The sequence below is a fragment of the Anopheles stephensi genome, chromosome 3 (assembly GCF_013141755.1).
Source record: "Anopheles stephensi strain Indian chromosome 3, UCI_ANSTEP_V1.0, whole genome shotgun sequence".
Classification (NCBI taxonomy): domain Eukaryota; kingdom Metazoa; phylum Arthropoda; class Insecta; order Diptera; family Culicidae; genus Anopheles; species Anopheles stephensi.
The window spans coordinates 26,073,428-26,087,176 of record NC_050203.1 but is presented as its reverse complement, the minus strand read 5'-3'; the positions used below and the strand labels follow the sequence as shown (position 1 = coordinate 26,087,176).

Here is a 13,749-nt window from a genome sequence, read left to right as displayed (position 1 = left end):
GGAAAGACACCCGACGCCGGAAGCAGGATGCAGTACAGACGCTGACGGAGGGAGTGGAGGAACCGAGTTCATAGTTCAAACCACAGCATATCATCACCCGGTACGGTAACGAGAAGCGTGGAACGCTGACCCCAAGGATGGATGGGTTAGTCTACCCCAAAAAACCACTCGTGAAAGCCAAAACACCGAAAAGAAAAACCACACACAGGGAAACCTTCGGTATTGGAAAGCAAGCTCGGTTCTTTCTCATAATGAAAAGGGGGTTTGATAACGTTTGCTCCAATTCTTTGTTCTTTTGCTCTGATTTTAGTTTTTTATTTTTTTTAATATTTTACATCTTTGTTCACTTGCTTTAGTAATAGCTTCCCCCTGCACTTCCTCTTTTACTGATTTTTTGTGTTTGTGTTAGAAAACTTCAAGTCCTAATTCTCTTTCACTTTTTTCCATTTTTCAAAGGAATGATTTTCACTTTTTTGTTTGCAGTTTTTTTTCCTGTCAGTTTTACTTTCTTAACCTCTAATTCTATGTGATGTTTGTATACGAACATTCCAAAATATGGCTTGTCAATTTCTACTTTCATCTTTCTTATTTTAGATCCCTCTCTTTTTTACTGCCGTTCCCACGGTTTTCTTTCTTGTAAACAGGGCGCCCGTCTGGTGAATAAATTGTTTATCGCGATCGATCTCGGCCAGTCATAAATATGTTCCGGTCAAAAATGTTAGTCACTGTTGATACTGCTGTCACAAAGAATTTACATATCTGCTTGAATGAACCATAAAGCAAGACACACTCTATCCCTCTCTCCTTCACTTTCGCTCTCACTCCTGCATGAAGCAATAAAAACACGGAACAAAGCATACAAAAAAAAAAGAAACAAAAACTGCGGTCGAAAAGAAGCAAGCCGGCACACACACACACACTCACACAAAAGATCGTGGCACCTTGGCATTTAAGCGGAAGTGAAGCGACCTGTTATGGTGGTGTGTCCTTCTCGTTCTTCCTTCCCGGTTTCCTTGCCATCCTCCATGTCCCGGCTCCTAGCGTACATCTTCCGTTTCAGTGTCGTGATCGTTGTAAATGTCGTATCCGGTCTGCATCTGCGGATTCAAACCGTCGTCCGCTTTCTCGGTGGCGGTCGTGTTGTAGCCTATCTCGTGGTACCGTATCGGATAGGTCAACTGATTGCCCCGGTCCCATGTGTACAGTTCCTGTTAGAAGATGAAGAACGGTGAAGAAGAGGAAAAGGGGGGAAAAAAGACCAAACCCCCCGGAAACGAGAGGGAAAAATACGATAAGCAGGATGTATCAGAAAAAGTCATTCGTTAGGTGAGATGGGGTGCCTTTGAAGCTGTAGCGCGCACACACACACACATGATTGTAGGTGGAATATTTATTTCTCTCTCACCACCCTCAAAAAGTTCGACTGTGTTCGAAGTTCAATATTTGATTAGGCTACTTTCGCTGCACAGCTTGGGGAAAACTGGGACACGGACGAACCTTTCGACGACCTCGTACGGCTTCTACTCCGACGGCACATTCCCCCAACACAACCACAGCCACAAACACATGTACAAACGTACGAACACACACACACACACACTCACACTCTCACAGGGTGGTAAACATAAAGCGAACCAATTTAATTTGATTTCCCATAGAGAAATGCAAAGAAAAGTTGTTGATCTAAGGAAATTAATTTCCTCTGGAGAAATGGTGCCTGTTCAGGGTTGGTTCCACCACCTCGTTCCACCGCTAGCACAATCAGGAATGTTGAAAAGGGCAACATAACGTTTTTGGAACATCCATGCACCCACCAACCCTGATAACGCTGCCGAATTATCAAACGAAACCTCCGATTTGCACGTTTGATGTTGGGCAGTGCCCGCAAAAACCCAGCAAAACAATTGGTATGCAAATAAGTAATGCAATACATCAAAAACCATTTACGGAAGGCGCCTAGAAGGGCTGTGTCTGTGGGTGTGATTGTGTGCCTGTGTATGTGCAAACCAGAAGGGAGCCATTTGCAGTTTACTAAATCAAAGTCGGCGTTGGCTATCTAACGCTTTGTGTCACCGTCGTCCAGTACTACAGTGAGGGGAAAAATGATAAGTGCAGGAAACTTCTCTTCAGGTATTTAATGGTTCAGACAAGTTTAAATTTATGTACGATAGTATTATCTAGCATAGAAAAAAGTATATCTAGATAGAAAAAAGGTAATTATGATAACTTGTTTGTCGCTAGATATCACACTTCTTAATTTGGACAGCCTTACTTGAATAAACTCTTTTTTAAATAACAATTTGTCTAAAATTGCTCATAATGTTTACATTCCAAAAAGATCGGGATAACATTTTTTTCATTTGAAATTGAGTCCTCAATACCTTTTACACGAAATGTTGCACTAGCAATAGGATACTTGCACAACAGGATGGCATAGTACTTTTCCAATGGAATTAAATCACAAACCCGGAGGATTTTCAAAAACCACAAAGATTTTCAAAGAAATCAGAAAAATGATAAAAAATTTTAAATAAGAGAAAACTCAGCCAAATTTCCTAGCAAAAGCTCAAACTCAAATTTAATCGTTCTTACGAGCAAAAGTCACCATAAGTATGCAACATAATTCCCCACACTTATAACAATTTCACTCACTGCAAATCCCACCGTATCCTACAAACATCGGACTACAAATACACACAAGCCAACACGCGGTCGAAGCGGGAAGCTGAGTGCGGGAAGATATAGTGCATCAAATTTGAGATCATTTGTTCTCTTTTAACTAAATGGTATCGTCATTACTTGTAGTTACACAGAGCACGTCTGGTGACACTGGTGGAAAAGTTTTCCCTTCCCCACTGGTATCACACCCTCCCTCCCCTCTCTTCCACTGCCCGCATCCCGTTGGATGGTGTCCAATTTCGAGTAAGTAATTCCTCAACATCAAACAACGGCAACAAACTAGTTCTTTGTGCGCCCCCGGGCTCCACGGGTGGAACGCTGTCATCCGGAAGTATCTCGATGCAAAAACAAAACACATCTCCCCGTTTCGAAAAGCTCTGTTGTGTAACTGATTGTCTCATTAATTATAGATCCTGGTCACAGTGGGATGATAAAGGACAGAGTCGATGAGATTGGAGTTACCGGAAGGGCCGACTCGTTGTGCAGCGAAGGGTGGATTTTTTTTTGCTGCATTTCAATAAGAAAACTCTTGGTGTTCTTTTACCACACTCACTATCAACTCGAACTTCCACTTTTCGAATTAGCAGTCCTTACCGAAGTGATGTCTGCTAATGTCGTCCGGGATGAGAAATTGTGAAGAAGAATTCCCAACAGAGTACCACCATCCACCCGAATCCCGAGATTCTTACCTTGTTTTTGAAATTGTATCCCACGGTGGTAGTCTTGCGGAACGGGTTCGTGAAGGCCAGGCTTACGTCCAGCAGCTTGCTGTGGTACAGATCGAGCGCGAGCCGTATCTTGGTGTTGCGCTCGGTGACGGAATCGATCGCGTATAGGACACCGCAAACGATGAACATTTCGCCCACCTTGTGATGGTTCACGCTAATGTTCCAACCGTACTGTACCGTGAGGTTGTTCTCGTTGAGCTTCGCAATTACCGGGACAAAAAAGGGAAAGAAAAAAAAAACAGTGATGTAATCGTAGGGATTGAAAATTACTTCAAACCGATACGTCTTCCGCAAGAGTCAACGGGCAAGAAAAATGAAACTTTTTCTCAAAACCCGAAAACCAAACTCGGGCGACAGGAAAATGATTAATCTTACTCCCTTACCTTGACAACCATTGTGTTGTTCGAATCGGGCGTCCCGTAAATGACCCACAGCCCATTATCGTCCACGTTAAAGTCCATGTAATTAATTTCGGTGGTGTACAGATAATTGGTACCGTTCGTAGTGACGCCTTCCAGCTCGTTCATCGCTGCAGAAGAATGGGTCGTTGTTCAACGTCAAAAGAATTAGGTACATTAATCGCAATGTTCAAAATGTTGTATGTTTCAAAATAAAAACCTACAACTACGACTGGGACACAAGCACTCTTGACAGTGCTTGCAGCAAGTATGTAGTTGCGTTTTACGTTGGGTTTTCACGCTATAGATTACATCACGTGTCCTTGTTCGGGTGGTGGGGAAACCCCATGCAAAAGCTTACCTGTCTGTCGTTCCACGTTCAGATCGTACTTGATGATGCGGGGTGAATTACGCTCGTTGTAGTAGAATGAACCGTTGTAAACCACGTGTGCATTGCCCTGTGACAGAAAGGGAGAGGATTTTTCAAGAGAACATTTTTGTTATTTTTGCCTTTTTCATACTTAAACATATTATGGAACAGATAAGCAAGTGAATTTATCCACACACCAAAAAAATCACTGGAAGTATATGGAAGCTTTTCACGAATTACATGCTTGTCCTGTTACATGTTTCGTTCCATGATATGTGTTCGTGATCGTCCAGATTTCTTTGTCTGCATTATTTTTATAAATCAATTCCTGATTACTTCACAGATATTTTTGCATAACTCTCAGAAAACTTAAACAATACAATCAGCGGAAAAACGTGTACATTTTTTCGAGATTCAATATGCGAACAATATCTTATAACCTTTAAAATAATCCGCTCGTAAGGTTTTAAGAACATTGTAGTGTATTCCACGTAATAATTAAATGTGTTGGTATTAGAGGAAGTAAAGCAAAAGTTTTCCATCTTGTACAAAACCAAGGTTTACACGAAGAAAAAAAGAAAATATTTCAACAGCCCAGTCCGAAATGCATTTGAAAATTCTATGGAATAGGAACGGTCTGGCTGTGTTGCTACACCACCAGAATTATTGTAAGTAGAATTTATGAGAAAAACAAACATTATGGGAATGAGATGGAATTCCAAACAGATGTTTCATAGATATGAGAAGCTATCATTGCTTGATATCATAGGTCTTCACTTCCTATTGCCTAGCTAGCGCATCGTATTGTATACCTTTAGGCTTTTTCAAAACACATTCAACTATTCACAAATATCCGATAGAAAATGTACTTAAAATGCCCTGTTAGCGATTTTCTCTCCTCTCCAAATATAAAATGCCATAAACATCAAACAAATCCAATGAAATCGACAAAGTTTCTGTAAGAGATCGCATTTCAGCTGTATCCAATTAGAGTGGATGTCCGTGCTGCAAATTGGATTCTTTAATAATTGTCTCACTTGTCAATGGCGCTATCACGCCGTACGGACACATGACCACGCTGGGAACGATCCTGGACGCCATGGTTACTTACCCGGAAGGAACGCTCCAGCCGATACGTCTTGGTGGCCACGTTGTTCCGGTACGTGGTTTTGTTGGCGAACTCAAACAGCCGGTTGGTGTCATTTTCCCTGGTGGCCCACACCTTCTTCTCCATCACATCGTTCCGGGCGGCCGGATCCTTCAGCCATGCGCCGAACAGCTGCTCGGTGTACTTGTGGTACACCGGTTTGCCCACGGCGTACAGGACACAGTCTGCAAGGTGTAAAAGCGTACCGTGATGGTGAGATGATGCATTTGCGGTGCAAGCGAACCGGGTGCTAATTCGCTACTAATTAGCTTGCTACGGTATGATTTGTAATCGGAGTCCGGGAATGTGTGTGGTTTCTTTTGCTTTCTTGGGGGAATTAATGATAACTGCACGGTTGATTGCTAGGTGAAGCATGTGCCGGAAAGAACTACTACATCCGGGAATCTGCGTGGTGTAGTGTAGCCGTTTCAAAATCGAGTAAAACCTCTCATTTACATACGCATCGGACAAAATAATTGGTTGGCCCTGCGCCGATCTAACTCACCGGTCGTTCGGTTCGGTAAGCCCGTGAAACTGACATTTCCGATGGGTTTGATTTCCAGATTGCCCACCAAATCGTACAGCGAAACGATCGTGTCCTTGCATTTGAAGTCCCTGCAATCAGAAACACCGGAAATCAGGTTTCGTGTAGCTGAACATGTACCATTGCACCACACGCACACACACACTCACCTGGGATCGGGACACTCGGGGCAGGTGGTCGGTGGGCCGCAGATGTCCTCGTACGATTCCTTTTCCGGTGGTTTAGTGCCGTACACGTTGATGTCGGTTGAACCGGGCGGCCGGATGATGAACGGCGAGTGTTCCATCAGATGAAACTCGGCCTCCGTCATGCCGAGCTCGTTCTTTGCCACACAATGATACTCACCGAAATCGGACGACCGGATGTTGGTGATGTTCAACCGCATAACTGATTTGTAGCTAACGAGGGAGAAAAGTTTGGATCTGCATTAGTTGCAGTTGGAGCAGCGAACGATGATGGGACCGATGGGACGAGCCTTCTTAACATAACATTGTGCACTTCCGGTTCGCGCTTAACAAGCTGGAACTAAAATGTTTTGCTCTATCATACTAAATATTCGTTCAAAAATTATTCTTTTATTTCGTTTCTAATTTTTGATCTTTTTTTACTCACTTTTATTTCACTTTTATTCGATTTAAAGCTTTTAGAGCAATTATGCTGAGTTATTCCACTTGCATGAATAAAGTACTGGGCGCCTCCATCGGACGCAATAACAAATTGGTAATTTGACACCAATGCTCCGAGAAGGAAAAAAACATCAAATTCAAGAAACAAAAGTTTGTGTTATGATCACGCATGACCCTCTCTGTTGATAACATCCAATTCTCGATAATCAAAAGTAAATCCTTTACAATGCGCAATGCTTTGCAAAATGCCGGCAGGTCAGTAGCAGTTTCGGAAACAAAACTCAACCGGAAAAACTACTAATTAATTTGTGCAAACGCAACACAAAAGTAAAAACTGCCCGAAGCACTTGTAGCATGACGACAGACTTTTCTTTTCTTGCCCATTCTGGCTGGGTTACGGATAACTTTGTTCCGTAGAAAATTATATCCCCTGATTGGTTGGCAATGTTATTTCACCTGCAAAAAACTACTGGCCTCGTCCTGAAGGCACACAGCGAGCCCAAGAATTACAGACCAATTAAAGGGGGGGAACCGAGAGAGAAAATTTCGTTCTTTATCTCGTCCTCATCCCCTGCTTAAAGGGTGCCTCGAGGGACGTTCCCCTTAAAGGGGAATAAGGGAAGTTAAAACTCATCTCGAAGCGGAAGAAAGGAGAACCTGTCTGTCTGTCACTGGTTGTCCTACGGAACAGAGAGCTAAAAAGTGTGTGTTTCCCAGGAAAGTTTTATATTTACCGTTCTCGGTGCTTTTTGTCTCGTTCGTCTGAGCGAACACCTGAATGAGGTTAATGTTCGATAGTAACAATGCTGCTGTAAGGATGTTACATGCGGTAAAGTGGGAGAACAGTACCGTCCCCAGCAAACTCCCATTGTAAAATACCTCCCTCCAGTGGAAACAACAACATAGCTTCCGATTTTCATTCCTACATTCCGGCTGTTGTGGACAATTCTCTTTTTCGTGATTTCCGCTTTGTTTTGCAAAAAATCCCTCTCACGAAGTCATGAAGTCGTTGGGTGAAATCAAGCCTCAGACAGTATGGTGTGGTGTAGAATATTCTTCTTTTTTTCGTAGTAGTACCACTGAACAGACATTGCTCGTATCGATCGGATGTAACGTCCGGAAATTCGTTCGAGTGTCCCATATGAGCTCACGTACAGTTTCGCTCCCCCGCATACCCACCCATCTTTAACCCCGCTTCAACCCCCCACCACCTTTACTTACCCATCGTAATGGGTTTCCATCTGGAATTTATCACCGGGCTCGAGCAGCCGTCCTCCCGGGAACCGTTCCCAGTACTTCAGTGCCTCGGGGAATGCCTCGATCTGTAATTACAGCAGCATGCGAAAGAGAGCGACCGTTGGAATGTTAATAGCATGGATGGACATACCGGTCCCATGATTGTTATGCACCGGTGCGGACACACATTCCTCGCTGTGTTGTCGCCGGGCAGACAACATAACGAACTGATAATGGTGTAAATGAATAATAATAACATGTTGAGCGACGAAATAGGTAGAATCGATATAATATATACATTATCTGAAATACTGTACGATTGAGCATTCGGAGCAGGTCGTTTCCAATTCGATGAGCTTTCATTCACGAGGGATTGATTGCTTAAATGGATTTATTATCCTTTCAATTCCAAATTGATCAAGTTCGAGGGTGTTTTAAAAGACTATTCGTGAAGTTATATAGTATATCTTCGTAGCTTTATGTTTCGATTGACCGTAGCACTTATTTTTTCCTTTTTGATTTTTACACAACTTAACAGATGTGTTTTGTATCTTAAATAACTTCTATCTTACCCGGATATGTTCCAATGTTCTAGTTGACTGTTGCTGTACTGATGTACTGATGTTAGTAGCAGCATACAATATGCGATTTTTTTTTTCACATTTTCACCAACCAATACAGCTATTCTAATTTTCTTTATACTTTAAAGCTTAAAGCAAGCAATAAATAGCAATTTCGGCTCAGCTCTCAGGAAAATCATTTAAATCTCATCTTACCACACGTCGAGCCCTCCCCCGAATGCGACTGGGTCAACTTTCCTCATAATTTTTCTGACGCTCGTGCGTACCCTCACCCTCAAACGCGACCATTCAATTGGTCTCTACGTTGACCATCCGAAAACGAAAATAGAACTGCTCGAATTGAAGGTTCGTAAACCACCTGCTGCTTTATCTCTCTCTCTCTTACTCCTCGCGTGCTGTTTTTTTACTTCGCCCCAGTTGCTCCGTATTTACCCCATGATACGAGTGGCAGAGATTCAATTTAGATTTATGAGTTCATTGCACGTTCCGCAATGTGCTGCGTGGGAAGAGGGTTGGTGTGGAAGTGTGTACAGTTAGATTGGGCTCGATTCGAGATCGAGTCTAGGCACAGACATGAGAAAGCAACAAATAGAAAAAAAACAGACAATCAGCAGGAAAAAAAAATTCTCCCTACGTGCCAGTTTTCGGCGCAGCGCATGGCGCCCGATGGGTGAAAAGCTTTAATAAGATTTATGATGGTAAATCAATTTGCGGTATGCCTAAAAATGGGTTGGAAAAATCTGCTCTCAAAACCGTGCCATTTAATAAAACAGTTCCATTTTTTTCTATCTTCCGAGAACCGAGCCCATAACCGTGGCGTGTGGGGCGGCGATTGTTTGTGGTTTAGAGTAGGGCAAGACAAAAATGGAAACCCCCAAAAACAATCCATATCGTGAAGGAAAAGCAGTAGGAATTTATGTTTCGTAATTTAAGCTGCCCGTGTTACAGAACAGAACGAGATCGGGGACGGTGCGATGAGGAACGGGCCAGCATTTTTTGCGCTCTTCAGTGGAGATTGATTTCATTCCATTTCATGTGTGCCGCATGAAATGGTTTCCTTGTGCGTGTGTTAAAACATTTCACGGGCCGTGCAATGGGTTCCGTGCCCCAGTACCCCGGTCGTATCAATCAAACGGATGAAACGCCCGTTGACGCTCACTTTATCCCACTCAAAATGGACTATTAAATCGGAACCCACACCCATGCGCACGCAGCTATGACGCAAGGATGAAGGGTACGTAGAAATGTATGCAATCTAACAAACTTACCTCGCAGACAAACGTTACCGTAGAACCGTTCACCGCGTACGCCATTTGATTTCTCACCCGTATTAGTGGTGGGACTGTGGGTGGTAGAAAGAGAAATAGAAAGAGAGAGAGGAGGAGGAGGAAGCAATAAAACATATGCGATTTATATATTGTTCGATAATGTTAAATAATGCTGAAGCATTTTGCAATCGATCAAAAGGTACTATGTGGCATGAAAATAGTGTCCTAGTTTTATGTGGAACGATTTGTCGCCGATTTTTCATTCCAATTATTTGTCAGAATCTGTATCGTTTCTTGTTGGGTTGAAAATGTTTCCAGTGGATATTGATATCCGAACAAAAATAATTTAACCAGGAGGTTGAACTGAACTATATTGATCTAAGTTATTTTGGAACTTCATTGCTGTTGAAATAGATGACTGTTTAATCGTCAGCACAGTGTTGGTCGTGCTGGCAATACGATGTCAAGCCGCCAAACCTCATTAATTAATAAAATATAATAATATGACTTTTAAATTACATGGGTGTCATAATTTCAATGTATAATATCAAGCAATAATACCGGTTTCTTCATTCTACGTGGCTCTGCAACCTCGAAAAGATTCGGCCTGCAACAATTCCTGGCTTTCTGTGACTTACTTTTATCCGTAGCTGAATTATCAGTTGGGGCAGTGCGGTGGCTACGGCGACAGCGGCGCCAGTCATCATAAGGTAGGTCTTGGGCCCAAATACCATCCAGACCGCCTCCACATACGCAGGGCTGACTACTTTGCTACGAGTAAAACAAAGTCACGGAAAGCCAGAAATGGCAGCCCGACACCTTTCAAGGTTGTAGATCACGTTGAACACCGGTCTGCCTTAATATCCCTGTATTAATTGCGACCAGAAGCCATCAAACAGTTTGGAGTTTGGTTGTGTTCAACGCCTCAAAGTATGCAATGTTAAATAGTTTTCGAAATTGTTTATTAAACGAAACTTTAAAAATCTTCAGTTCGTCTTACGTGCTTCAACAATAAAAAAAAGTGCACTTTATCCACTTATCTCCTTTGTATTGAATGGTTGAAAGTAATTCTTCCTTTAACACACAGTTGCATGAAGGCGGACAACGCTGACGCCCCGGCCACCGGACCTACACTTCGTAACAATTCTCTAGCAAAGGCAAACGCACTTTGTAATTCCAAACACAAAAAACAAGGGTTTTTAGTAACTTTAACCACTTTAAACGAAATTTGGCTGACGCGGTGTGGAGCGTATGAAACTTTCAGTTTTACACCTTAAATCACCAGGAAAAAATTAACAAAAATGCAAAACTGCAGGTCTAATGTGTCAGCATAATCAGCTCTATAGCAGAATCCATAACACGAATTCCATCAATATTTTGTTTTCATTCTTACAAAGACAGGTATTTGGGTCGATTTGTCATTTAAAATGAAATTATGATAGTACAGCTCACAAAAATCCTATTATTTCGCTATCTGAAGCTTTGAACTAGTAATAATTCTTATTCTGCTTTGGCTCTACGACCTTTACAAGTTTTATCAGTATCCAGGATTCTTTACATTCCTGTCGTGTTAAACCCGCGATGACACTATCGCCTCTACTGACCCATAAATTACGTAAACTACTAAAAGTCTCATCACAAAACGAGTAATTTAAACATATTACAAATCACTCACTCCCTAAAAGCTTCTCAGCAAGTTTCTCAATTGACATCATTAACAGATCGAATCCCATTTAACCAGCCATTGGCGTAGAACAACCACTACGAAAACCATTCTCCCTTATTCACTTTCGCTACGGGACAGCAGCAAACTTTCAATCCACACGCTCGAAAGCAAATCCCAATCTCAACAATGACCAGATTACAGCGATACTATTGTTTTATCGATAGCAATCGGTACCGTGCGCACATATGTTGCCCCTTTGTGAGGCACACTGCACTTCAAAAACTACCCAGTACGCCCATAACTATCCGCTATTCCCCGTAACCGAAAACTACCAACATCGATGGTACTTCCATTTTGCAAGAGGCAAACAATTTCACATCCACTTTGCGATCACTGCGAAACGCCAGTTGCACACTGAAAGCAGAGCGCATCGCGCACCAAGCACCACGTCCTAAAGACACTATCTCGATTGGTTCGTATCGTTTCGGAGGTAGTACCGCGAAGGGGATAATGCCAAGTTGGCTTTTCTTCCGCTGGTGCTCGACAATTTAGAATTGTGAACCACATCCGGTCACGGGGATGATGCGCGGTTGCGGGAAGACAGACATGGAGATGCTGCGCGAGGGGCAAATGGGAAATTCTTGGAAACTTACAATGCACTTCGATGTTGAACGTCTGGTTCGCTGGCGGTGAGATGCCATTGTCCGCCAGGCACTGGTACGCGCCCATGTGCACGCGATTGATTTTGGTAATGTTGAGCGTGTGTCCTGCCATCGACGTTGCTGTAAAGCGAAAGGGAAGGCATCAGTGAAATGGCTTTTCCGAAGATGGTCACTCCGCGAGCGTTTATTTGCTCTAGCATGTGTGTGTGTGTGCGTGTGGGATAATCACGGCGCACGTACAGCTGTGGTTTGGACATGTGCATTACACCGTAGTAGGTCTGGTGCATCCTGTTTATTTTTTTGTTTTCGTTACTGTTCATGAAGTTCGTTGAAGAATTCGCCATACTGCCGGATTGACCGTCCCAGGCATTCGATGGCAACTAGTTTCACCCTGATGATCTCAGCTCATACACTCCAACCATCTGCTGCACGTACGTCTGTGTAAACTGGCGGCCCTATTATGGGCATGGGTAAATGCTATTAGGACCCAGCTATTGTCCGGCGAGTCAACACACACACACACACACACACAGGATGTAGCATCCAGTGCCAGGTGGATTTCTTTGCATCTCCTGGGTAGCACGAGGCTCTGCTAACGCGCTTGTAACGGTCAAGTGCTACTACACCACAACCAACTTCCGGGAAGGTGAATTGCAAAGTGCGCACCAGAAACCTAGATCTCGGGAGCGCAAAAAATGGGACACATCGTCCCCAGCAGTCCCCAGACGCCCTTCCGCCCTACCTTCCCAGGCTCCGTTGGCGATGGTTTTGCCATCGGCGCGCCTCCATTCGACGTGTGGTCTTGGTGTCCCGGTGGCGGCACACCGTAGCCGCAGGTGAGTTCCCTCGTGGACGATGATGGGTCGCAGTGCCTCCAGCGTACCGGCACCGGCAATCGACGGTGGTACGAGCAGCTCGTTCGAGAACGTATCGTTCACCTTCACCTTCCAAGCGTTTATGCCCGGCGTGCCGGGTGTTCCGTTCGTTCCCGGCCGGCCCTGTTTGCCCTTCGGTCCATGAATACCTGGGTGGAAAGGAACGTCGGAGAGAGCGTAAAACATGAGTGCATGAGTATCGTGGTACGATCGTGCTATGCAAGATTGATTCCTTCCCCACACAGACACGCAGACAGACTCAGGGCTAAAGCCCGTGTAATGATGTTTACTCGCCGTGAAGTTCCCGGAGGACTTGGCGGTACGTGGACTTCTTCACCATTGAATTCTATCGAATGTACGGTGTGCAGGTGAACGTAATCCACGCGGTTTACAATGCTGCAAGACCAATTTCATTCGAACCGAGCTTTTAAATAAACAGGATGCGTACTACAATAACAATTTTCCTAGAATAGAACAAGCGCGCAATAGGAAACGAGGGAAAGGTGCTCCAATTTTTAATTTAAATTCAATCAAAAAGAGAAACGAGAACCTAAACTATTGCTACGATCGCGTATTTTGCCATCCCAACAAGAAACACTATTACGATGCTTTATTGCCATCGTTAGCAATCTTCCTCCATTTAACAGCCGCTCCAATATCAATCAATCTGCATTTCTAGACGATAAATCGAACGGAAGTTTGTGTTCCCGTTCCCCATTCGTTCCTTCACCAGCTTCCAATTTACAATATCTCGATCGCTCCTTCCTTTCGAAACCCTTTCACCCGAAAGGGACACCAATTCATCTTTACGGTCCCGATCCCTTCAAGATCCCTTTGGCGGGGTTCGTGTGTACTGTGAAAACATAATCATCGCTGAGAAATGACACCAATTTCGGGAACAGGCGAGAGCGAGCGAGCGAGCGCGCGGAGTCAATTTCTCGTTCTCGATTTCTCGACCTAACGCGACCC

At 43.7% G+C, this 13,749-nt stretch overlaps 1 protein-coding gene across 1 annotated transcript in view; it reads right to left on the bottom strand.

Annotated features, from left to right (window-relative positions):
- Positions 1–283: 283 nt before the first annotated feature.
- LOC118511459 overlaps positions 284–13,749 on the bottom strand; it is a 42,866-nt gene continuing 29,400 nt past the window's right edge. The window contains exons 7-17 of the mRNA XM_036054561.1: positions 12,648–12,929; positions 11,897–12,025; positions 9,578–9,651; positions 7,714–7,814; positions 6,016–6,264; positions 5,828–5,937; positions 5,287–5,507; positions 4,167–4,263; positions 3,791–3,936; positions 3,369–3,605; positions 284–1,208 (exon numbers count right to left, since the gene is read on the bottom strand). Of these exons, the coding sequence (XP_035910454.1) occupies positions 1,038–1,208; positions 3,369–3,605; positions 3,791–3,936; positions 4,167–4,263; positions 5,287–5,507; positions 5,828–5,937; positions 6,016–6,264; positions 7,714–7,814; positions 9,578–9,651; positions 11,897–12,025; positions 12,648–12,929 (1,817 nt within the window). The 3' untranslated portion in view covers positions 284–1,037. The remainder of the gene's footprint in view (positions 1,209–3,368; positions 3,606–3,790; positions 3,937–4,166; positions 4,264–5,286; positions 5,508–5,827; positions 5,938–6,015; positions 6,265–7,713; positions 7,815–9,577; positions 9,652–11,896; positions 12,026–12,647; positions 12,930–13,749) is intronic.